The sequence below is a fragment of the Pseudopipra pipra genome, chromosome 2 (assembly GCF_036250125.1).
Source record: "Pseudopipra pipra isolate bDixPip1 chromosome 2, bDixPip1.hap1, whole genome shotgun sequence".
Classification (NCBI taxonomy): domain Eukaryota; kingdom Metazoa; phylum Chordata; class Aves; order Passeriformes; family Pipridae; genus Pseudopipra; species Pseudopipra pipra.
In genome coordinates, this window is record NC_087550.1 from 65,966,360 (window position 1) to 65,991,250 (window position 24,891).

General features: G+C 34.8%; 1 protein-coding gene across 2 annotated transcripts in view; it reads right to left on the bottom strand.

Annotated features, from left to right (window-relative positions):
- The window catches only part of KLHL1 (kelch like family member 1), a 198,107-nt gene that overhangs the window by 135,340 nt on the left and 37,876 nt on the right, over positions 1-24,891 (bottom strand). For both annotated transcript variants that reach the window (XM_064645854.1, XM_064645853.1), the window contains exon 2: positions 6,552-6,734. In XM_064645854.1, the coding sequence (XP_064501924.1) occupies positions 6,552-6,734 (183 nt within the window). The remainder of the gene's footprint in view (positions 1-6,551; positions 6,735-24,891) is intronic.

The window sequence follows — 24,891 nt, forward strand, 5'->3', positions numbered from 1 at the left end:
CTGAACTTCCTCTGACCCAAATTCATTCCATTTCCTCATGTTCTGTCACTGGTTACCAGAGAGGAGATCAGCATCTCCCCCTCTGCTCCCTCCCCCCTTAAGGAAGCTGTAGACTATGATGAGGTCACCACTCAGCCTTCTTTTCTCTAGGCTGAACAAACCAAATGACATCAGCTGCTCTTTGTAAGTCGTCCTCCTCTGGACATACTCTAACAGTGTGATGTGCCTATACCATGGCTCCCAAAACTGCACACAGTACTGGAGCTGAGGCCTCACCAACACAGAGTAGAGCAGGACAATAACCCCCCTTGACTGGCTGGTGATGCTTTGTCTTATGCACCCCCAACAGTTGGCCCTTTGTTGCCAGGGCACTGCTGACTCATATCCAACTTGCCATCAACCCAAACCCCCACATCAAGATTATCAATTAAGGTTAACATTAAAGGCTTATCTAAAGTGCCTTGCTGCTTTCCCTCCAGTAGGAGGAATCTTTGCTGCTGTTGTTGTTCTGTTCCAACCATATTACTTGAATAAATTGTTTTTAAACTCATGGACAGTAGGTTGTATTAAACAACGCATTTCAGATGCAATGTTTGATGTGGGAAGTTCCTCAAATCTTAATTACAGATATCTCAGAATGAACTGGTTGTACTGCTTTTATTGTGTGCTTTCCATGTGCATCTGCTACTATTGCCAGAAAACAAATCAACGCTTAGGACTAATGTGCATTTTTCTTCTTTCACTTCCTGCCTCTAAACTGTCCTTCCTTGTCTTCCTGCTTCTTTACCTTTTCTCCTTGCCTTTCAGCCTAACTTTCTCCATTAATTTATCTCATTTTACTGATACTTTTTTAAACTTTGTCTCTAATAGTAGCACTCAAAATTGAAACAGTTGGTACCACTACTCAGAGAACTGAAAAAGACAAAACTAATTGCAGTTTGTTGAAAGAGTTTTATTAAATTTATCAGGGTGATAGTAAATAAAAGATGTATTATTTTAGAACTGAGCATCCAAAAAAAAAAAAAGCTCCAGTTGAACTTGTTTCCATATTTGTAATGTAAAATTTTAAATTTGTGTTGAAAGTTACTCCCTTTTCATCCAACCAGTTGTAGAACTGTAGCCTTACTAAAGTATTTCTTTGTTTCACATGTAAGTGACAATTGTCTAATAATTCTGTACTACCTTTTCTGCCATGGTAAGAGCCCCTCTTAGCCCTTATCTTGAATATCAGAAAGAACAAAAATGCATAAGAACTCAGATTTCTCATTGTAGCAGGATACTCCCCTTCCCCCAAATGTGAACAAGACAATGCCCTATTTGCAAATGTATCAGTGGTGGGCTGAGGCAGCTCTAATCCCCAGGCCTGACAATGTTGAAACCAGTCTGGCTTCAACCCTGAATTAACATCCTGAATTAACATCCGGATGTTGAGGCAACCACCAGAGTCAGTCAATCACTTTATACTGTAAAGGTATAAAGTGGACTTTCATACTGCCAGGTTCTTGTAACATAGCCCTTCTTGGGGTGTATTAGTGGAGACTCCTCCCTTGGGTTGGGATGTCCCTCAAGGACAGTTCTCTAGGTTGAGAGAAAGAGAGATGCCAAAGAACATTGGTATCGGTGAGTTACATCAATCTCTAGTTAATAATTATTTCTTTTTTCTAGCTTTAATATAAGTGTTTCAATAATTGATTTAAATATTATATTATAAATGGCAGTCACAGAAAATGAGAAAAAAATATATACATGTATCTCCAGAATGAGTGGAGAAACTAGAAACTCCATGTTCATGCTCATCCTAATATATTAGGATGGAGTGCTAATAGTACAACAGCTTAAATGAAGGGAAATTACTATTTTAGCATTCTTTCTCCCTTTAAGGTATTTACATTTTTATATTTAATTGTTATTTATACATGTTATAGCAGTATAACAAAAAAAGATGAGGTTTATTTAATTTTTGAAATTTATTTAAATGTCAGCTACTTTTCCCTCTGAAATGCCTATTAAAAAGGTCTTCCTACTTTCTCAGTACCCTTTTTGGTTGCTTGTTCATTATTACAACACACGGTTCTTTTGTTCTTCCTTTTGCTATTCCTTCATGCAAAATATTACATCTGCAACCTGTTTAATGGAATATTAGATTAGACAAATGTAATGTTCAGGAGCTAACAAAAAGCACATTAAAACTGTTTGAGACACCCAAACAATAAAATGCAGCTGTAATATATAATTTGACTTTCTCCTATTTATTTTCTGAGAAATAAAAATGTAAAAAATAAAAAATTGAAAAAATCTAAAACAAACTAGAAAACATTTTTCTGTACTTGATTTTTACACTATTGTTTTGTTTTGATTTGTTTTAAATAAAAGAAGAGTGAAGAAAAAGATCACATTCGTACTTGTTGCTAAAAGATGTAGAAAGTTGGGCTATGGTTTTCTGAAAGCAATTCTTATTGTACTATATTACAGTATATTAAATCTAATGCATTTTCTAAAGTCATTCTCTTAAAAAGAAGAGAAAATATGTGAAGACCATTACTTTTTGGCAATAATTTTGAGGATTTTGTATTTCTTAATTTGTTACATATTCAGTATAAGCTATGGCTTGTAATATGTTTTAATTGGATTTTAAAATGAGGATTCATTTTACCTAAGATAAGATTTTATAAACTTATACAGTGGATATTCTACCAAATTCCTACCTATCATGAAAACTACAGGCCCATTAGCCTGATCTCAGTGCCTGGCAAGGTTATGGAGCAGATCATCCTAAGTGCAATCACACATCACCTATAGGATGGACAAGGGATCAGACCCAGCCAGCACGGGTTTAGGAAGGGCAGGTCCTGTCTGACCAACCTGATCTCCTTTTATGACCAGGTGACCCACCTGGTGGATGAGGGGAAGGCTGCAGATGTGTCTACCTGGACTTCAGCAAAGCCTTTGACATCATCTCCCACAGCATACTCCTCAAAAAGCTGGTAGCCCACGGTTTGGACAGGGGCACTCTGTGCTGGGTTAGGAACTGGCTGGAGGGCCGGGCCCAGAGAGTGGTGGTGAACGGGGCTGCATCCAGTGCACTTAGTGCCATGGTCTAGTAACCACTGCAGTGTTGGATCAAGGGTTGGACTTGATGATCTCAGAGGTCCTTTCCAACCCGGCTAATTCTATGATTTTATGATAAGTATCACATTTAAAAACTCCACAAATACCGGTTTTGCATTGTCCTCTGCAAGCAGGTTTTTTATATGTTCTAAGGAATGCAAAGTATGTATTATCTAGCCTAAATCGCAAAATCTTTAATTAGAGGGGGTACTTTACTGGATCTCTTTAATTAGAGGAGGTACTTTACTGGATCTGCTCCTGACAGATCTGGAGAGAGAAATGAAAGCACCTGTGAAATATGTTGGCAAACTTGGCTGCAGTGACCATGAGACAATGAAATTTTAGACAATGGATCCTGAGAAAAGTTTGTAAACTGAAGAGCAAATTACAAATCTGGACTTCTGAAGTGACTCCTGATGAAAGTCAAATGCAAAAAGAGAATAGGTGAAAAAGGAAAACAAAAAAACCTCCCAGTGGTATGTTCTGTGGAGGGTATAACTCACAACACAGGAAGATGTCCTTAGGCTGCAGTTAAATGAATTGGACATATATATAAGTCCTTGGAGCAGAGAGGATAAGTTGAAGGCGCAATGCTAGAGGAAGATCTACAATGTCACTGAAAGGCCACTCTCTCTTATCTTTAATGGATCAGATAATTGTAGGTTTGAAATTGACTGGAAAAGTCAATTTCCGTGTCCATCCTCAAGAAGAAAGATGTAGACACCTATAGACTGGTTTGCCTCACCAAGATCATGGAGCAAATTTGCCTAGATGCCACGTGCTGGATCACTAAAAACAGTGAGGATAATAAAAAACTGGAACAAGCTAAGAAGAGAGTAACCTCTGCAAGTGATGATATGAAAAACTAACCGGGTATGACCTCAATGGTCTAATCTAACCTTGTAGTTGATCCTGCTTTGAGCAGGGAGGGTTGAATCTGTAATTTCTAGCTTTTTAACAGCCACAGTAAAAATAAGGAGCTCCCTGTGCTTGTCCAGCCACGTGTGTCTAAAACAACATAGAATAAACACTGTTAAAGATAAAAATAGAAAGAAAATTCAGAATACCCTTCTTCTCATTTTATCTTGTCTTATCAACTCTACAAAATTCAACAGTTGACTTTTCCAGTTCTTCGAGATTTGGACCTTTAGCTGTAGACCACTGAGAAGCAGAAAATTAAATGTAAAGGTCTCTGAAGGTTTATTAGAAAATCTAAATAAGACTCTGGCTATTATTTCATGTTCAGTCTTGTTATTAGGGTATTTTTCCAGCTCAAGACTGATTTACATATACTGTAGAATTGAAATGACAAATGTGAAATTAAATTACTGCTGAAAGGTGGGTATACAAATATGAACATCTGTATTAAAAATAGTGGGGCAACTGAACTAAACTAACTAAAAAAAACCAAACAACTTACATTTTCCTCTGTTTCCTACTCTACAAACTATGCAGGTTACCAAAATAACTAAAATGGGCAAAAAGTATACTGGTAAAAAATGTATATTTTGTACCATCCATATTAAATAGGGTGAATTATACCAATTATGGAATATTAATATGTATCTAATAAGTATTTTTGTGTCACTTTAAGAATGTAGATTCAGTCATTTGTTTTGCTCTACTTTTTCACCTTATATGTGTTGAAAAATGTGAAAAGCAAAAACTGGACTGGTAACTGCTAAGAAGGAACAATAAAATTCCCATTATTTCTGAAAAAAAAAAAAGATTTATTTCAGGAATATATAGGAATGTAAAACTGTACACAAATTAGAAGGCCTTAGGCTATTATTCCTACAGTTTTCTCTGTGATGGTAGCCACCTTAAGGCAAATCTTGTAGCTCTTGTAGGAACAATATAAATGCAGATGGATAGAAGGACTAAAGTTTAATGTTATTACATCTGTACTTGATATACCCATAAAGGAAAGATCTTGGCAATTTAGATGAAAATAGCACCAGACCACAGCTACCAGGGGTGCATAAGGTGCTAGATGCATAATACATTTAACAGTGGCAAAAGGCCTGGAACACAGAAGCTGGATCAGGTGCCAGGTCACTGGGTAGAAATTACTAAGGACCTAACGGAAACCTGAATACACGCAGGTAAGGGAGGAACAGGAGAAATGGCAGCTCTTAGAAGACAGAAGACTAGAAACAAAGTCTTAAGAATGAAAATTGCTGAAAGAAGAAGAGAAATATTTCTATATCTATTACAGCTACTAATCTGAAGGGGACTCCATTCCATGTGTGCTGCAAACTACCTAGATCAATCTGTTACTGCTTGTTAAGTGGAGTTATGCTTCCATTTATTATAATTATTGGGGCTATTTGAATATTTTAATGGTTTCTGTCTTGTTTTATTTTTTAGCATTTGGACAATAACTTTGGCTTTCCAGTCTTGCATATTGCACCTTTTTTTCTTTTTTACTTATTGTCATGGCAACATAAAATATCCAACGTTTTTTGTTAAACAGGAACAGTCTCCGTGTCTTTATTCACTTAGGGTAAAAGCAACTTCGTAAGGTCCAAGTTGCCAAGATAATCTCATAGTATCCCTCTACACCAGAAAGTTAATTTATGAGTTCAGGAATCCATTGGCTGTTTTTCTGATTTTCTGCTGGGAAACCATAGTCCTGCTCTGAATTTGGTATCTCAGCAGAGAAATCAGGACACAAGCAGGAAATAGATCACCCTTGGTTTGCAACCTTATGCACAGTGCAGATGCAAAAATACTTGTTCACCTGAAAATTCTGAATTATTCTCTGTATTTTAATCTAAACTCTAGGATTTGATTTTTATTTGCATTTGTTAAATCAAAGCCTATCGCTAAGACCAAAATCTCAGTGAAGAGTAACCATTTTAAATTCTAATTTTTATCTAAAACCAAGCACAGTTTCATATATACTGGCTTGTTTTAATACCAGATAATCGTATAGAATTTTATAAATGATAATTTAATTATTTTTTTATATCAATAATTATCATTAAAAGTAAATACGTTTTTCAATTCATTGAAAAGTACAGGTCATAGGAGAAAGCCTTCAGTATTCCTCTATAAGTGTCTGAGAAACTCTGTACAACAGACTTATCAGAGTATCAGGATCTTAAACTAGAAATTACACAGTGTTCAGTGTACCTATACAGCATTTCATTTCAGAAATTTCCATTCTCCTCACATATGAATAGAGTCACATCAGGGAGAATTGTTTGTCACACTCACAATCAGTCTGCTAGTTGAGTGCTACTTGAACGTTTGGAATATGTACAAAAACCCCTCACCTTCAAAACCCCAACCTTCAAATACACCTTTTGCAGTCCTTTAGCTATGCCTAAAGCAAGATAGATGCAAGTATAAGGGGCAACAGAAAACACTGCTCTAACAAATACAGATACCCAAAACATTTACTTTTGTAACTTCCATATTTTATGCTTATTTCCTACCTATGCGCAGGTATCTTGCGGTCCCCAGCAATCAGGATAACGTCACAGAGCTGCTGTTGCTTCAAGTAGCTCTCCATCTTTCTGAAGGTTTGCTCTGCATGGTGAACAGCCTGGTAGAATTCCTCGGAGCTACACGAATCCATGTCACAGTGGGGTGGCAAGGAGTGGCTGGCTCCTGACAGTCTGTAAACCACAAGACAAACTCCACGTTGATAAGATGTAACCAGGCTTCATCACAGGCTTCTACAATCTGATACAAGTAATCACCGCATCCTTTCCCTGTTCTCATCTAGAAGTACAAAAATCTTACTGCATTGGGAGAGAAACGAAAAAAGCAATCCTATCTTTCCACTGTTTCTAAGAGGGCCTACTCTAGTTTACTTTCTCAAATTCACATTCATTTTACATCCCATGGGAAAGAAAAATAAAATTCTAATTGATTTAATTTGTAAAGAATTGTGATTTTTTCCACAACAATAAATGACATAGCTACTTTTCAACCGAAAGGCTCATTAATAGAAAGTAAATTTAGCATGCAAAAATAATGAAGTCTATATTAGAAAAAAAAAAAAGAGAAGAAAAGAAAAGAAAAACAGGAGAAAATGTAATTTTTTTTCATTATACCTATTCATAGTTCAAAGTTACTCAGTGCAGTGTTGGAGTGGAAAATAGGAAAAAGTGTCAGGTCTAGCTAATACTAGATTTCCAAATTTTTCACAACAACTTTTAAAAATAAGCAATGAGATAGTTTCAAATTAATGCTGTAAGATTTTTTATATATATACAGATAGATGTGTAACTTGTAGTGCTGAAAATTAAGGATTTCACAGATGAAGCTGATAATTTTTTTCTTCAACTAGATATATAGAAAACAGTTTACATAATCAATAGAAGAGCAGTAGAAGACATATTTTAGTCCAGCATATGAAACAATATTATAAATTAATTCAAATCAAACTCATTCTATATATATTCTATTGAAAGATAAATATTAAGGAGCACATAAGAAATGTTGATTATTTATAGTAATAATACAACAGTTTCATTACATAAGGTTTGAATTCAGTAAATACTATATTTGCAGAATGATATTGAAAGACCTATAAGAAAATGCAGTCTAAACTCCTGGTGCTGGAAAAAAATTAAATTCTTAAAAGTCAGCTATTAAAATCAAATGCAGTTATTAAAAAAAAAAAGTTAAAAAAAATGTTGAGATATGTTTGTGATTTACTTTTGAATTATTTTTTGTCCAAAAGTGTTCCACTCCTACAGTCATTGTATGAGGGTCAATAGGTTTAAGGAGGAAAGGCTACTCCATCTTTCTGTCACAGTAATCTTTAGGCTTCACAGCATTCCTTTAAAGTATCTGGAAGCCTGCATAATTGAAGGTGGCATGCAGATAATTTCACAGCGAACCGACACAGTTACGCTAGGATCTCATCCCACCAGCTATTAAGTGTCATATACAGGTACTAATTCAACATAATGAGTTATCATTTAAAATTAAGTAATTTCACTTTATTTAAACTTCATTTAAAAGAAGTAAATTCACTTTCATAACATTAAGTCAGATCCTGAAAAGTCATCAATTGGTTTAAATTAATTTTTATGCTGGAAAGGTTATGTGTGAGCCTGTCTATAGGAAACTGAACTGGCAAAATGTTATTAAACCTGATTCCTCAACAGACACAGTTACAAAGTGGTGATTTAGAAAGAAACAATTCCTTAACTCTGTTATAGTTAATCTTGTTATACTGTTAAGTGCTTTGTGCCAGATATCTCCTCCTAACGGATCAAACAAACATTGGTTCTGTGAGTGGCATAATCTGTTTATGTGTTCCTATCTAATCTGGAGTGCCACACATGTTGATCAGAAATCCAGATTTATTCTCACATATTTGGTTGATCAACAAATGCTTTCCCAAAAAAACCTCTAATGATAGAGCTAAGCTCATTAGAATGGGTAGTGGGTAGGTATTTCGGCTTCTTTTCTCTTCCTCTTTTCTTTCTTTCTTTTTCCTTCTTTCTCTCTTTTTCTTTCTTTCTTTCTGTCTGTCTTGCTTTCCTTCCTTCCTTCTTTCTTTCTTTCTCTTCACTTTGATTGTAGCCCTACTCAAACTTTAGTTTTGTTGCTGAAGAATTAGAATGACAAGTAAATTACAAGAAATAAATCAGTTCCTAATAAATGAGGTTGCTGGGGTTAAACAGACACATTTCTTCCTCTCCCCTGGGGAATCTAGAAGTGACAACAACAGCAATTTTGAGAAAGGAAAATAACAGGAATGAGCAGATTTAACGGGTTCATATTGTTTGTTAATTCAGAAAGCAGGTCTAAGTCAGTTAACATTTGAACAGATAGGATGCTAGTCCTGACTCTTTTTGGCTATTCAAAATCCTATCTTTTCCAGGTCAGAAAAAGAGAAGTACCCTGACTGAATTTATGCTAGTCTTATGAAGTGAGATTGGGCTGCAATGAGCTTAGTCTATTTTGCTCTTGAATTGTTAGATAGCGTTTGCCACAAATTTTGCCCTCTTTCCTGTTTGCCATTTATAAACAAGACTTTCTACTAACTCAGTATATCTGTCACTTAGCAAGTCAGTAAATGACTGCTCAAAAGCAAGCTCCCAAAGGCTCAGCATATTTTAAATTATTATCCTGAAAAAGAGCAACCAGTAAGCTTAGTAGAAGACAATAAGTTAATCTTTTATTTATTTTCTAAGAAAGTCCAGATTAAAAGCCTGCTACTTATCCTATTCAGGAGCTAACTCTGTTTATTACAAAAGTTCTGTCTGCATAATCAATGCTTTAAATGTAGATAGCACCTTGTTCAAGTAGGAATTATTTAAAGCAAATACCATTTACTTTCCACCAGTTTGTGAAAGGCATGCATAGGTACTTAGGGCCAATTAGAGATATGAAAATCACATTTTCTTTTTGCATATATTGTTTTTGTCTAGGTGCAGGGAAACTGGACTGCACATGCAGTGAGATGCTTGTTGATTGCATTCAGCAGCAAGTCCTGACACAAATTTGACTGAAAATTCCCTGAGTCTTTCAAAAAAAAAAAAAAGGAAACAATTCACCTTAGCAAGTTTGTATAGACTAATTTTCAATGTTAAGAACAACTTTTCGCCCTCAAAAGAGAAATGTTTTAAAAAGAGCCCAAAGGAGTTGAGAAAATCCAGTCTTTGAGCCTTTACAGATCTTAAAATAGTGTAAATAGAAATAAAAACTTAGAGAATCTACAACATCTGACTCCACTGTGCTCCTCTTTTACTAGAAAAAGCACATTGATTTGAACAAAAATAAAGAAATGAAAACCTTTATCTTGTAGTAACGCTATAGAGTTAAAGAGAAAATGCCAAGAAAAAAAGAGGACCTTGCATACTAATTTAGCTACCTGTATCAGTCTTGTTAAGTAGTTAGTAAAACTGTCACACTTAAGCTGCAAACATTTGAAAACAGCAACACAAACACCAGTAGTCAAACCATATCCTGAATAAATCAAAGGAAAAAATAAAAAATAGTAGTATGAAATATGATTTGAAACTATACTACATTTCTCTGAGTAACCAGAGGCTTAGATTTAGAAATGTTTCCGTTCTGGAAATTATATTCATAGAGGTGCAGAAAACAACAGATTCATATCACTGTATATAGCAAAGTACTTTACAGAGTACTTAGGTATATTAAATACTCTATCAGAACACATCCTTCATTTCACTGAAGGTCCTGGCCAAAAATAAAGAACTTTTTAATCAGAAAATATCATATCATTTCATTGTTACTGGAATATCAAATCCTGTTGTTATTTAAATTTTTTTTTTTCAGTTTTCACTTATGCAGGATTGATGACGCAAACTTATTCAAAACCTGTTCAATGCAATTTAGTGTATATTACTGGGTACATATCCAAAACACATAGTCAAGAAAAAAAACATAACCAGTTCTTCAGTGAAAATTACTTTGCTATTTATAACTTGCAAAGCCAGAAGAAATATTCCATATATGAGTGAACAAAATCCACACAATTCTTTCTCTAAAAATTGCTTATTGAATGCTTAGAAATCAATGGCCTGAGGAATTGCAATTACCAAACTAAGATGAACTGTCAAAAGTCATGGCTCTCATTAGCGATCACTTGCAAAAAAAAAAAAAAAAAAGTTTCCTTACAGTAACAGGAAGGCTAAAATTCTGTTCGTGAACAAAAGCTACGTTTTTCACTCTGTTACCTGCAATGATATCTGCAACTACAGGCTCTGCCTAGAATTTCAGCAGGTAGAAGTGCCAGATAAAAATATAATGGGAATATCAAATAGGACTTTTTAGTTATACCCGGTTAGCTCGGAGATGCATTGCTGCTGTCTCAGGGATTCTTTTTCCATGTAAAAGAAAAAATGGAGTCCAGTGCACATTATAAACCCGTCGCTCTTGTTCTATAGATAAATATGCATAATGTATCCTTTACAATGATGTTTCCTCCTAAAGGCAGTTTCTGGATCAAGATAATTGTAATGTAACTCATTCTTTGGACACCATAAGGCAAAATTCAGTCACTAGGCTGTATGCCTAGGAAAAATACATCTGAATCCTCTGTTGTTCTGTGTTTCTGTACAACTTAAGAATATTATCAGCCCTGAGAAACAAAATATTAGCTACCAGTTTATTGTGTGATTTCAGACAAATTGTTCAAGCAGCCCTTCAGAAACACAGAAAGGACAATGAGAAGGGACAACTGCACTACACCAAACTGCTTCTGTAGAGAAGAAATATATGCCTTGTTTAGTTGCTGACAGGAAAAAAAAGGCTCAACAAGGCAGTTCAACAAAAAGGCAGTACAGTTAGAGAAGGAAGAGTTTGTTTGCAGTATGATTTTTTCCAGGTTACTAATAATACACAAATCAAGGCATGTGTTTTGGTTGAGTTCAAAATACACTCAGTTGGATTTTTTCTTATCTATGACCCTTCACCAGATAATGGCCTAACCTAAGCTCCAAGCACTGACCTCTCTATTGTCAGTGTGATAAATCAACATAGATAAAGATTTCATAGTCTTCCAAAATACTTGGTTTTTTTAGATTTCAGTTCTTTTAAAAATGTCTTGGTTTTGACTTTGTTGTTGTAAAAACAAAAGATTAAATAAAATTAATTCAATTAATGGACAATTACTAAAAAACATCTAATTTTGTGAAAGCAACTACTTACAGAGTTCAGTTACATTCATGACAAATGCTGCCCCTTCCCTCAGTTTTCCCCCATTTTTTTCTAGAATTTATTACTGTTATTAATGACACGAGGGAAGGAAAGCAGAGCTGCTGGGTCATATTTTAGTGAAGACAGTGGAAGTTATCATCTCAGAAGTCTGAGACAAAGACTCTTGTACAGGAGGATAATACTACTGGTCTGAGTAGTTAAAAGCAACAGGTTGGAGATGTACTTCCCTGTCTTCTTGCAGAGGTAAGGTGTTCATGATGACTACTCATTCCTCTGGTTGAGAAGCAGCCACAAGCAGACGGGTACAGGAAGAACACCAAGAAGTAGCCGCCATAGTGGAAATGAGAGCTTGAGAAATTTATGACAATGTATTGAATACCACTGTGCACTGAGTGGTGCTGGCAGACACAGACTTCACACTCACACAAAGCACAGACTTTCAGTTTCCTGGAAGTTGTTATAACAGCTTATAACTTGCCCAGTTGTTATAACAGCATATTCCAGACAATGAACTGCACTGAGTCTTTGTGAATTACTTAAGCGGTCAAATATAAGATGACAAAATAGTTCTCCTATATAATTTAAATAATTTCCTTATTCCCCAAAGCCATCTTTTACCAGCTCACAAACACCATGCTGGAACCTTATAATTCAGTTATAAAAAAATGGACTGAGCTTGAGCCTGAAGATGAGTGTGAATGAACACTGTGATGCATAATCTGTATTTGTACCACTTGTAGAGGCAAAAAAAAAACGTGAGCAGCCAGAAATACTATCGTTCCAGGACTACAAAGAGACTCAGGTCATGTGTCTGGCATCAGATGTGCTTCTCAAAAATAGAAATAAGGTTCTGATAAATCTGGTTACAACTGAAAGTATTTGTTTTTAGAAAATGCTAAATTGATGGCTGACTAACACTATTTCACAGTGAAAAAAACAGCAGTATTAAAATTAACGGGAATGGACTTACTTTGATGAATTTTATAAAGGAAGAATTCTGCTGAGCATTTCAGAATGATTCTTTATTCACTGCTTTTTTTATCATTATTCAAATTCACTCAGTCATAGATAATATTCAGAGTTTCACTGAGTGTGACTTAAAGTCTGTGTCTAGTTCTGGGCTCCTCAGTACAAGAAAGACAAGCAGTTACTGGAGAGGGTCCAGTGGAGGGCCACATAGGTGACCAGGGGCCTGGAATATCTCTCTTATAAGGAGAGACTGAAGGAGAAGGGACTGTTTAGTCTAGAGAAACGAAGACTGAGAGGGGATCTCATCAACACATATAAATATCTCAAAGGCAAGTGCCAAGAGGATGGTACCAGACTCACTTCAGTGGTGCCCAGTGACAGGACAAGGAGCAATGGCCATAAACTAAAACACAAGAAGTTTCACCTCTTTCAACATGAGAAAGAACTTCGCTACACTGAAGGTGGCAGAGCAATGGAACAGGCTGCCCCAGGAAGTCATGGGGCCTTGCTCTCTGGAGACATTCAAAACCCACCTGGATATGTTCCTGTGTCACCTGCTCTAGGTGACCCTGCCTTGGCAGGAGGGTTGGACTAGATGATCTCCAGAGGTCCCTTCCAATCATATCTATTCTGTGATTCTGTAAGTCAAATAAGTGGATAGAATATGAAAGAACATCAAGGCAAAAGACTAAAAATTAAAAGACATTAACTGTCTTTCATAATAGGGACTTAACAGCATTTAACAGCCATACAAGTAACAATCACTGACACTTTTATTTTTTCAATTTATAAAATTATTATGATAAATGTATTGACTTGATTTGCTGATCTCCATCATTAAAATAATGTTAAATATTTTACTTCCTATACTATATGGATACATGATAAAAACATAGAACAGTGGAATTCTGAACTCTGACTTAGGCAGAACAATTAGAGGATGGTTTCAGACTTAGGTACAATAAGCAGTTGACAGATCTATCAATAGAGATCACATAGTATTTTAATGCAGAAGTGATGCACATAAAATAACTTATGGTTTTATCACCACCCATCGTTTATGCACATACTTCCACATAAAACGAGATTTTTACAAATACAGACATTAAAGATTGTACATTCAGAAACTGATGAAGCCAACACCATACAGGAAAGTTCTAATATACCATGGAGGGAAAAGTCCCATATATTTCAGACAGCTCTGGCTGTAATTCCTTTATCAGTAGTGTGTAATCTTCCAACAAATGCAACTTCGTAAAGTCCATTCAACCAGTGCCAGTGTCACTGACACAGGAGCTCTCTTCTACCTTAGTCCTGTACTACTCTATGAACAATGCAATCATGGATTATAAAAGAGCAGTGCTGCACTTACTAGTGGGATGGTTAAGAGAGAGGAGAAAAAAAACCTAACCAAATAAAGAAAACAAAAAAACCCCACAAAACCAAAACCAAAAAAACCCCAAAAAAAACCAAAAAACCCAAACAAAAAAAAACCCCACACACACACAAAAAAAGAGGGAAGAGAAAAGCTATAGGGCATGCTTCCCATTGTGTGACAGTACACAGGCTTTTCCATCCCAGCACCAGCTGACCACTTCCCAGATGTTTGCACTTCCTTCTGTAACAGTGCTCTATTTTCTGAATGGATGGCTTGAATTATGCCTAAGAGAGGTGCCTGTGTCATGTTTTAACTATTTTGTCATGACAAATGGCCGTATCTATATGGATAAACTAAGTAAATTAGCTGACACAGTTACTCATTCAGAGCGTGTACACAAATACATACAAGAATGCAGATCTCTCTTTTATTAGAAGACATTTTCTTCCAGCATTTACTTTATGATATAGGGACTTTATGTAAACAGAAATCATAAAGGTGAGTGATGGTGATGGCATTCAAAAAAGGACAAGCAAGTATTTTATGAATATTGTGTTCAGTATGCATAAAATTTCACTGCACTATTGTATTACATGCTGATATTCCACAGCATAGGTAGCATGTTAGAGCTTGAAACACATTATGACTGCAATGGAAATCATATCAAAGACCACAGTAAGTTGAATCTTTAAAATTCCTGGCTTAAAATTCTGGTTCAGTCAAATACTACACTTGGTGAGGTGGGAGATCACAACACACATGCATGCACCCCTGCCCTTCAGTAAACTGTGTGAATGATTCAACCCATGTCGTATTGCAAGACAAGCTTTTAGGGAGCTTGCACAGCATTCAGTGGCAAGCAGCATACAATCTCTTCCTGCTATTCATTACAGATCTATTGAGTGTCATACATCTTTTGGTGACATTCACGAATTTCACGGCCCTGACATGCCTGCCTGCATCTGCAAATCTGCATATCAGAAAGATATGTCTGAAATAAAGAAATAAACTGTAGGTTATTATGCCCTGCTGTTTTAAAGTGTCAATTTTAATTGCTAATCCCAAAAACAGCAATTAAGATTGACAATTTGGTGAATCCTGTCTAAGACAAATTTGATGGTTTCAGCTTCTACACTGCAGGATCACTACAACCCTAGGAACTTAACTTGCAAGCAATTAAGGACTACATGTTCCATAACAGTCACCACTCATTAACCCAGCACATACCCAAGCCATGCTCTTCATCCTATGAGCAATATGAAAAAGGTCTAATGAATTTTTCATATGTACGCATATTAATAGCCATTAATATTACTTTTGTCTAACACAGTATTTGTAAAATTACTATCTACAGAGGCTGAAATCAGGCAACAAGAGTGATATGCTAGACTGAATTAAATAAAAAGGTAGGTACACACATATCCAAGTTAAATACTGACCTTAATTTGCAAACTTGTAGGTATGAAACCTCCAGGCAAAGCCTCAATATTATGTACAGTTACAGAGAATTACAGGACAGCCTGTGGCATACTTAGTGCTTATGTTATAAAATAGAAAAAAACCCCACTATCTACTATCTATTCTCTATCTACTATCTATTCTATCTATCTTTTCCATGTTACTGTTTGTGATTTGAAGATGTTTTACATTTTTTTATCCAAAGCATGACACAAACATAAAAGCAAAACCTGGAATTCAGATTTTTTTTGGTCCATTAAAGGAAAGTTATTTCTTTGTACCCCTCTGCCTTTTATTTTTTCTTGAAAGATGAAGTAGATTAAACACTTTCACTCCCTTTACTTCACAGACTAGTCAGCAGACTACCAAATTAGGTAAGACCTTTCACTGGAGGAATAATCAAGAGCAGAGCATGAGTGCCCTAACCACATAACTAACTGCAAACAACACAGACAAGCCAGACCTTTGTGATCAGGTATTTTGCACAGGGCATACACAAAGGTATTAAAACAGATGTGAATGTTTAACTTCTTTAAAGAGATACAGATATGAGACAGTCTTGCCTGGTACTCCGAAACAGATGAAGATACTTCCAGAAGCACATATGAAAAAAAGCAAGATTTAAAGAAAGGTATTTCTTCTCCTCACCTGCCCTAAACTGGCTAGTTTATGAGGACTCTCAGTCTGATGCATCTCTGCTTTGTGGTACTTAACCTTTAGCATTAAACCTTTAATGAACCTGAGTATCTGTTTTAATTGTACGTACTCAGTGTTAGGCATTTCAGTACTTAACACGGCAGCAACAGTCTCCTTTGGAAGCTGAGCTCCAGGGATGATAAAAGGAATGTCTACATTTCTGACCTATGCTTCTCTCTACATTCAATTTAATGCAACACTGGTGTAGGTGAAGAGGGATGCCCAGGAGTATTTTGTAAGAACACTGATTTCTGCTTATGTTTCTGATTTTTTTCTTAGGCTATTGTATCACAGCAATTTTTTTTGAGGCCATTCTCTTTCTTTTTCTTTTCCACTTTTTATTTAGATAGAGAACAAGAGGAACAAACTGCAGGTCATATATATAGAGATAAAAGCTATTCACATCTTTTGCATATCTTTGATGACTGGACATAAATTCCATAAATTCTCTTACTGTCTCGGGACACCTTTAAAACAGCTAGCAATGATTACTTGGCTATATTTTATCTTTAATCCATATGGATTATTCATAAGTTTGTCAAATGTTTTAAAAGTACCTACTTCTCTAACAAAATATGTAATCCTTTAATTTCTCAGGTCTGCAGAATTTTAAGCGTGCACTTCCAACTAGATTCAGTGAACACAACACCACTTCAAAATTAAGAATTCATTACTAGAATAAGATTTATTTTAGTCAAACTCGTTATATACCAGGCTAATCTATATTGTCACTGTTTGCATCTCAAAAAGTGCCTGTCTAGTCAAACCTGAATTCTACTTGATTTTTTTTATTGCATGTGCTTGTTTTTGCTTTCTGAATGTGTCTTCAAATGTCAAGCTAATTTCAGTGGATATGGACAAATTTGCAGAGCCTTCCATTTCCTGACTATCTGACAAACTCAGTGTACATAGAATACTGTAGCTGTAGTTAATAGTAGTTAAGACCTGAGATTAGTAGATTTTTTTAATACTTACTTATTTCTTTAACTTTGGGATAGAAACAAAATTCTAGTTCAACTATAATTGAAAAGACAAAAGATTGAAGTTCATATGGATTAAAAGAAATGGATTAAAAATATTACATCTTTAAGAACCCTTGAAATGTTTAAAAAGCTATCAAACAGCATCAAGATGATTATCAAAGTGAAATGCTGAACAATTTCTCAAACTTTTCAGACCACTCAGGAATCAATTACATTGTTTTATCATGGGTTATTAATTCAACACAAATAACGTGATACCCATCAAACTCAATTTCTCTGGAAAGATATTTAAAAATGACCACTGATTGTAGAATATATCTTTACCTATTTCTCTAGTTATATAACTTGTTAGAAGAAAAATATCCGAAAATGAGCAATTATATCTTGTACAATTTTAAGTCATGAATGTTCTCTTCATCCTAATACCAGATATCAAAATATATTAATTATATTCTATTATAATAATATTATAAATTATATGTGAATACTATGACTTATTAGTCTTTCTTGATCAATTTAATATTCAATGGAAATGGGAAGATTAACATAAAAATAGAGACTAGAAATGTACTTTTCATTAACCTACTTTAAAAATATCTGTAATGCTGTTTACATCTGCACCCCAGATTAAAAAGAAAGAAAATTTTTCATTGATTTCTTTGTCATTCTTTCGATTAAATGCAAATACCATAGCAAACATCTGGGTGCCTTAAAAATAAATAAATAAAAGTATTAAAGGCAACTTAAATTATTTTTTAAACTAAAATGTAGACATTACCCAAATTCAGTAGTAAATGATATTTTAAAGTCTATTTTGATGAAAGTAATCTTGCTTAGACAAATAAAGTTCTAAGAATGTATTTAGTGGTGTTCCTTCACATGAATCAGAAGGTATAGAAAATCCTGCCTACTGTAAAGAGCAGTCTTCTATGTCTCAGACACGAGCAAGCTACAACCAACATCCTTTTGGGCTTAAACAGCCAAAAATCATGAAGAATGTCTCCAAGTAGGTACTATGGTCTTTTGCATTCATATTTAGAATTTTTTTTACTACATCAGTTCAAATAGAAGTTATATACATATGCTGTCTTCACCTGTGTTTTCTAGTACACCTTCAAAATTGTCAAATTAAATCAAATTAAACAAATTAAAACAAATTAAATATTCAAAAAGTGAAAAAATACTGTTCCACATTTGCAAGATACACAGAACTACACAAAATTTGTTTTTTCAACAAGTCAAACATAGTAATCTATAGAACAGCAATATAGAGGCTCAACTAAGATTTTTCTTCAATCACTTTAATACCAGTCAAGCTTCAGAAATAATAATACTATAAAACTGGATTTATAACAGTGAATTCACATTGGTGAAACAAAACCAGTCCTATTGCATGTCTGGCCTCACCATGTTTCATACAGAGCCCAGACGAGTGTGTTAGCATAGGGTATCTCTGAGAAATCTTTTAACCTGTAAGGTCATTGAGACTGTTCACTTCTGGTCTTAAATTTGAATAGCTCTAGGGTGATCTCACATCAGTAAAAGTGACATGGCAAGTTTATCTCCTCAGGGTTTGTTGCTACCATTTTTGCTGCCAGAATACTCCTCCATATCAGAAGTTTGAGGGAGAGAGAAGAAGTAAATTAACAGGAAAACCTGCCATTAGCTAAAAAAATAAAATAAAATTTAAAAAAGGTGAAAAAAAGATTAAAAAACCGAACCCCAACTACAGGTAACTGCTCTCACCTGAAACAGTTTAAATAGCTCTATGATTTGTATAGATGCCTTTCTAGTCCCGTGCACTGCCCTGGTATGTTCATTACTTATTCGATTCAACACCTAATATTCATTAGCTATTGCAAGCATTATCCGCTGTCATACAAATTTATTTGGTTGAGATTATTTTGCTGAAAAGCCATTCCCAGTCATGACTGAATGTTTCTATATTTTTGGCAGCTGTAAGACAAAAGAGAAGGCATTAATGCCATAATTACTAGCCTATCTCTAAGAATGATATAGGTGCAACAATTTTTCACTATTGAAATCGCTGCCTGAGATGAGCAGTTTACACAATGTATAATTACAGAGACCTAATTGTGGAATTCATTTCTTTTAGCTGTCACTTAAAAATCCAAATTCCATAAAACAGTTTTATAAATGGAGTACATCAAACTATCATACACATGCTTAAGGGCAAAATGTAACAATTAGGCAATGTTATAGCTGAGTCTCTTGGCCAGAGATGTCTCTAGGCTATAAGAGTTTTATTGTCAGCTTTCTTTCTACACCTGAGCAACTTACATACCCAAACTTAGCAGATAAATCAATCCCTATAAGCAAGTCCCAGCTTTCATTAGGAGTGCTGTAAAACAAACACAAAGGTTTCCGCCAATCTTATTCTAAAGTGAAGATAAATTGTCTACCACTTTATGCTATGCAATATTTTCTTTCAACAAGAAGCAATGTTAACGATAATTACTTGATTCTGCATTTCCTTCACGGTTTATGAATAAAACACTGGCATTTTCAATCAAAAGTCAAGAAACTTTACCCCACATCAGTAAATTCTAAACTAGACCCATTTTTTTTAGTAGATGAAGACCTTTAACTTCTCACTAATGAAAGACTAAAGCAGCACACCTGTACTTTTTGATTTATGTTACAGTGGAGTACAATGTATTTCCAAATTATTTTGACAATCTGAATATTAATTATCACTGTATTTCAGTAGTCAGAAACTAAAAACAAGAGTTACTAGTAAACAGGGTAACGAACATATATATCTCCTCTGCAGGCTGTGTGTGACCATATTAAAGCAGCTATCAATAAAACTCTGTTGGCTGACTGCAATCATTGCATACTATATATCATGAAATTAGGTATAGTTATGTATGAAACTGACTTTTATTAATGAACTATACCTGCTAATGATTTTGATTTCTGCCAAGTTTTGCTATGAATCAATTTAAAATGTTGATATGTGCATGCATGCTAATTTTGGGGTTTCTCATCTGTTGTATTTGGTCATCTGTCAAGTATGCATTATGCTATTGACAGGCGCAGATTTCCAAGATTCATATTTCATTGAAGCTCTTCCTGTGTGCTTGGCATAATTTTCTCTTCTCGCTGTCAAAAAGAGAGATTCATTTAGCATTTATGATATGAAATCTCTCAATCATAGCATATAATTGCAACAGATTGCAAAATACTAGTCATTCTTTCTGGACAGACCTTTCCTATTTAAAACACCACCACTGACAAGGCACCAACTTGGATGACAAGGTGGATGTCTCCAGCAGCTGGGCTCAGACACCCCATTCTACCCAGTTGATGGCAGCTGGACATACCAAGGTCACAGGCCACTCCAGTTGCTGGTACAGACCCCCTCTCTCTCATACACAAAGAAACTTGTTTCAGTTCACCAGTCCAAAGAGTCTTAATGTAAGACACATAAAAAAGTTACTGAAAAATATGTCAACAGCTATTAGTGGATAAAGGACCACAAAAGTGTGCTTCTCCCTTACGAAATAATGAGTAATCCTCAGGCTAAGACAGATTTCTTCATATAAAGCATCATATAAGGCTCCTCAAGCAGTAGAGGAAAACTTACAAATACAGCACTAAGACTGTTCTTACAGTCCTTTGGTGGTGTCTTGAGACATGAAAACTCCAGGTTCCATTGTCTTAAAAGGAAAGTAGAAACCTAATCTTTTACCTTCATTTTCCACGCTTGAGAAAAACCTTGAACGAAGAGAGAGCAGACCTTGGTGTGTCTGGTGTGCTTGAATGTTTTCTCCTCTGGGTTCTCCTTTGACTCTAATCTATTAGGAATTTGTTCTTAATTTTATAAAAATTGTAAAAATGTCTGTTTATATATTTTTGTGCATAATACATATATATTTGGTATGTGCGAGTTTTCATATTTACATATACATTTGCATGTATGTACATATGAACATATACAGACAGACAGACATATACAATTTGCTCAGCAAGAATTTTTGCATATCACTTTTTGTTTTTTAATTGTCATTGCCATTGCACATTATTATGTTAATTTTTAATTTAACACAAAAAATTATCAGTGCAATTAAAAAGAAGGAATGAAAGCAAAATTTTATCAAGTACTGTTAATAGTGCTAGCAGTATTATTGAGTTACACATGCAGGAGAAATTTAGTAAGGTCAGTGATAATCTGTGAAGCTTCAAGTGATTCACTGTGAAGTTCATCTATTTTACATACATTTTGCACAATAATTACAACCACAAGTGATAATCAGAGCATGGCTTTTTGACCTCCTCTAGACTGGAGAGCTGTAATAAGCTATTCTTAACAATGCTTTAAAAGGAAAGAAAAAACTTCCAAGGATGCATTGTGACCTGACTGCATTGCAAACTGCATCATTTGTCTATTGAATTCCTGGTACAGTTCAAGATCTATTAGGGGTCTCAAGGATTGCATGGTTAAGACATTTGTTGTCAAAAGATACCAGTAATCCACTGTACATCAGTTCAGCAGAGTTCAGCTAATGAACTCATGGTAGCATTATCTAGATTGGATTTTATGTCAAGCTATTCTCAACAATAGATTTTGTTCACCTATTACTGAAAAATGAAAAAAATAATTTCTTACAATTTATTTTCATATGTGATACATTTAGGAAGGTCATATAAATAAAGCAAATGACTGCTTTAGTTTTCTTACACATGAAACTAAAACGATTCCTTTTTTGTATTTCAGCATATTTCCTTTTTAGTATTTCAGGTGAGAAGCAACAGTGTTTGGTATATTGATTGGGTGGATTGTATTTTGAAAGTTCTTGGAGGATCTTTTACAGAAAGGAAAAGGATTTGTCTCATTTGTCATGTTGTGTATTCTTGAAAGTCCATGTGTTCAAATATACTGGCAGATTATTCTGAGTTACAGACAAACTAGCTTCAAAGCCCACAAGCAAACAGCTTAAGTACATTAAACCAAGGAACTAAGTTAAAGAACAATAATACAAACAATGTATAGAAAATAATATTTAAAAAAATCAAAGCATTTAAATAATTAAAAGATTTAGATTATTTTATTTACTTTGTCATAGGTAAAAATGGCCAGATACTTGAAGTGTTCAAAATTCTTTACAAGCACACTGTCATTCTTTACCCAGGGAGGTGCTCCAAGAAGGAAAGGGAAAAAGAGAATGCTACAATAATTAGCAAAGGGAAAGGAAGTACTCCTATCTTAACAGAAATCATAATGTTAATCCATCTAGTAAGGTTTTCCTTTGCAGTCCAACATCCACTTTTCCCTGTCAGCGCTTACTCATTAGCACAGGTATATTTTGCATCTAGATTTGTGGAATAATTTTGAAAGGGCAGACTTCAAATAGATTTTTGCATAACTGCAATATCAACACACAAAAAAAATTCCAATGTGCCAGAATTGCAAATCTAGCAGGATAACTTTTGGGGTACATAAGGTTTTGTACTACTATCAAGTACATTTTTCTTTTGAAATTAATTAACTTGTATCCTTGGAAAGCGATTTTACTTAATTTTAGAAGGATGATACAGTTACTTAATCTATTTAAAGGCTTTGGCATGAAAAAACAATTACACACAAAACATTTTCACTCTCAGACAAAATGGATGTGCATTCAATTGCTAGTAGCTTTTATAATTAAAAAACAAAAAAAAGGAAATACAAGCTACTGTTGTTAAGTGGAAAAAAGCAATTCAAAAAACTCAATTGAAATCTAACCCTTATCCTTTCCATTAAAAAAAAAATAAAAACAAAACAACAACCCCAAACCTGCCTAGCATGAGAATGTTCTTATTGTCCTAATGCTGTTTTGATAACATACAGATATGAATCATGTATAGTACTTATGCTTACACACCAAACCATCAACTATTCTACTGCTGGAACCAAATGCAGCCAAAGAGTATATTTTTGTTATATTTTATGATTAATGTTTTACCTTAATTCAATTCCAGTTCTCATTGCTAAATTCCTAACTCCAAATTATTATACTCTAGTTTAGAGCTTTAAACCCTTTAAGCCTAAGAGACACAGAAACAGAGCAAATACAACCTTCTCATCAAGCTCTATTATGCTGCCTAAATGGATAGTAATTCACAGATGAAACATGTTATATCAAATGACCCCTAATGATCTTAACAGGTGTTTACTGCCATGCCCTGTCAATGCCTGAAACAAACATAAATTTACCCTTTCTCTTTATTCCTGGAAATACTGTCTTAGCAGTTACTTGTCTATTACATAAATTTTGCAAATGTGTGCAACAAAACAGGCTGATTCACCTGTAAAACTAGAGACCTAGTAGATTTTAAGAACCAAGATAGCACATACTGTAACCTTTCATCAGTTCATCCTTGGCTGGTTAAAGAGGGCTACAGCTGTGAAGAAAATAATGCCAGGTAAAATCTGCTGCAGGGTGAACAAAATCCAAGGGATATAAGCTTAAATTAGAATTCATTACAATGAGATGCCAAACAGAATGCCTATTAATTCCAGAAATGAAATTAATTTTCCTCCTCTCTATTTCTTTACTTCTTTCTTTTCTCAATCTCTATTTTCTTGCTTTACTCTTTTCTTTCTCTTGTGGGTAACTTAAAACTAGTAAGTTGTGTTTTACTAAAATTGATTGCTTTGTGGTGGGTGCTTTTGTGAACTGGGTCTTTTTGCTGGGTGTTTGGGGAAATATTTCTGCATTAGTTATAATGTTATAATTAGTTATCCCTGTAAAATCTTTTGCCAAAATATCTCATTTTCTCACTAAATCAAAAGAAATTTTCTTAGAGGAAACACAGCAGCATTTTCTCCAGATACAAATTCAAGGTATAACAAACTAAAGGCTTTTCAAAAGTTTGGTAAGCAAACTTAAAAGTCTTAAACGTAAGTAATATTCCCAATTAAGCGTGAGGCTTAAAATTGGAGTGTTACAGCTGTAAGATTGGAAAAGGCATACAGCATAAGGGAGACTGCCTCATGATTGCAGACTAACACCAATACAAAACAGTGATGAAGAGACACATAACCATTCCAGACTTATTCATCTACTTGCCTTTGGGAAGAATCACAGAATCACTTAGGTTGGAAAAGACATTTAAGATCGTTGAGTCCAACTGTTAAGAGTAACAGTCCTTAGTGGTTCAGGGTAAGAGGAATCTGTTCAGACAGTGGGAGATCTGGGTCTTGTCACCAGACCCCTCGGTTCTGTACCTACAGCTGTCCAGACCACAAAAGCTTTTTATTGGTTTGATTACACACTATTCTGAACTGGAAGTCCTCTCTAGCCATCACTGGCCATTGACTTTGACTACTGACTATGTTACACCATGTAACTGAAATGTGTTACTTATGGCTTTAGAGAAGATCACATAGAAGGAATTTCCATCACTGGTTTGTTCCTAAGCTTGAAATGTAGTATTATGCATAAGTGATATTATATTTATCTCAACAAAAATCCAACAGTATCTGTTCTGTGGAATGATCTTATATTGCTGTCCATTCATAATTCTCCTCCTTTATAAAGGGACAAAGAGCACAAAGCCTATTTCAGTGTACTTCATATCACATTTGCTCGCTAATCATTTCCAAACCATAATCATTTGATTGTCTTAAGTCAA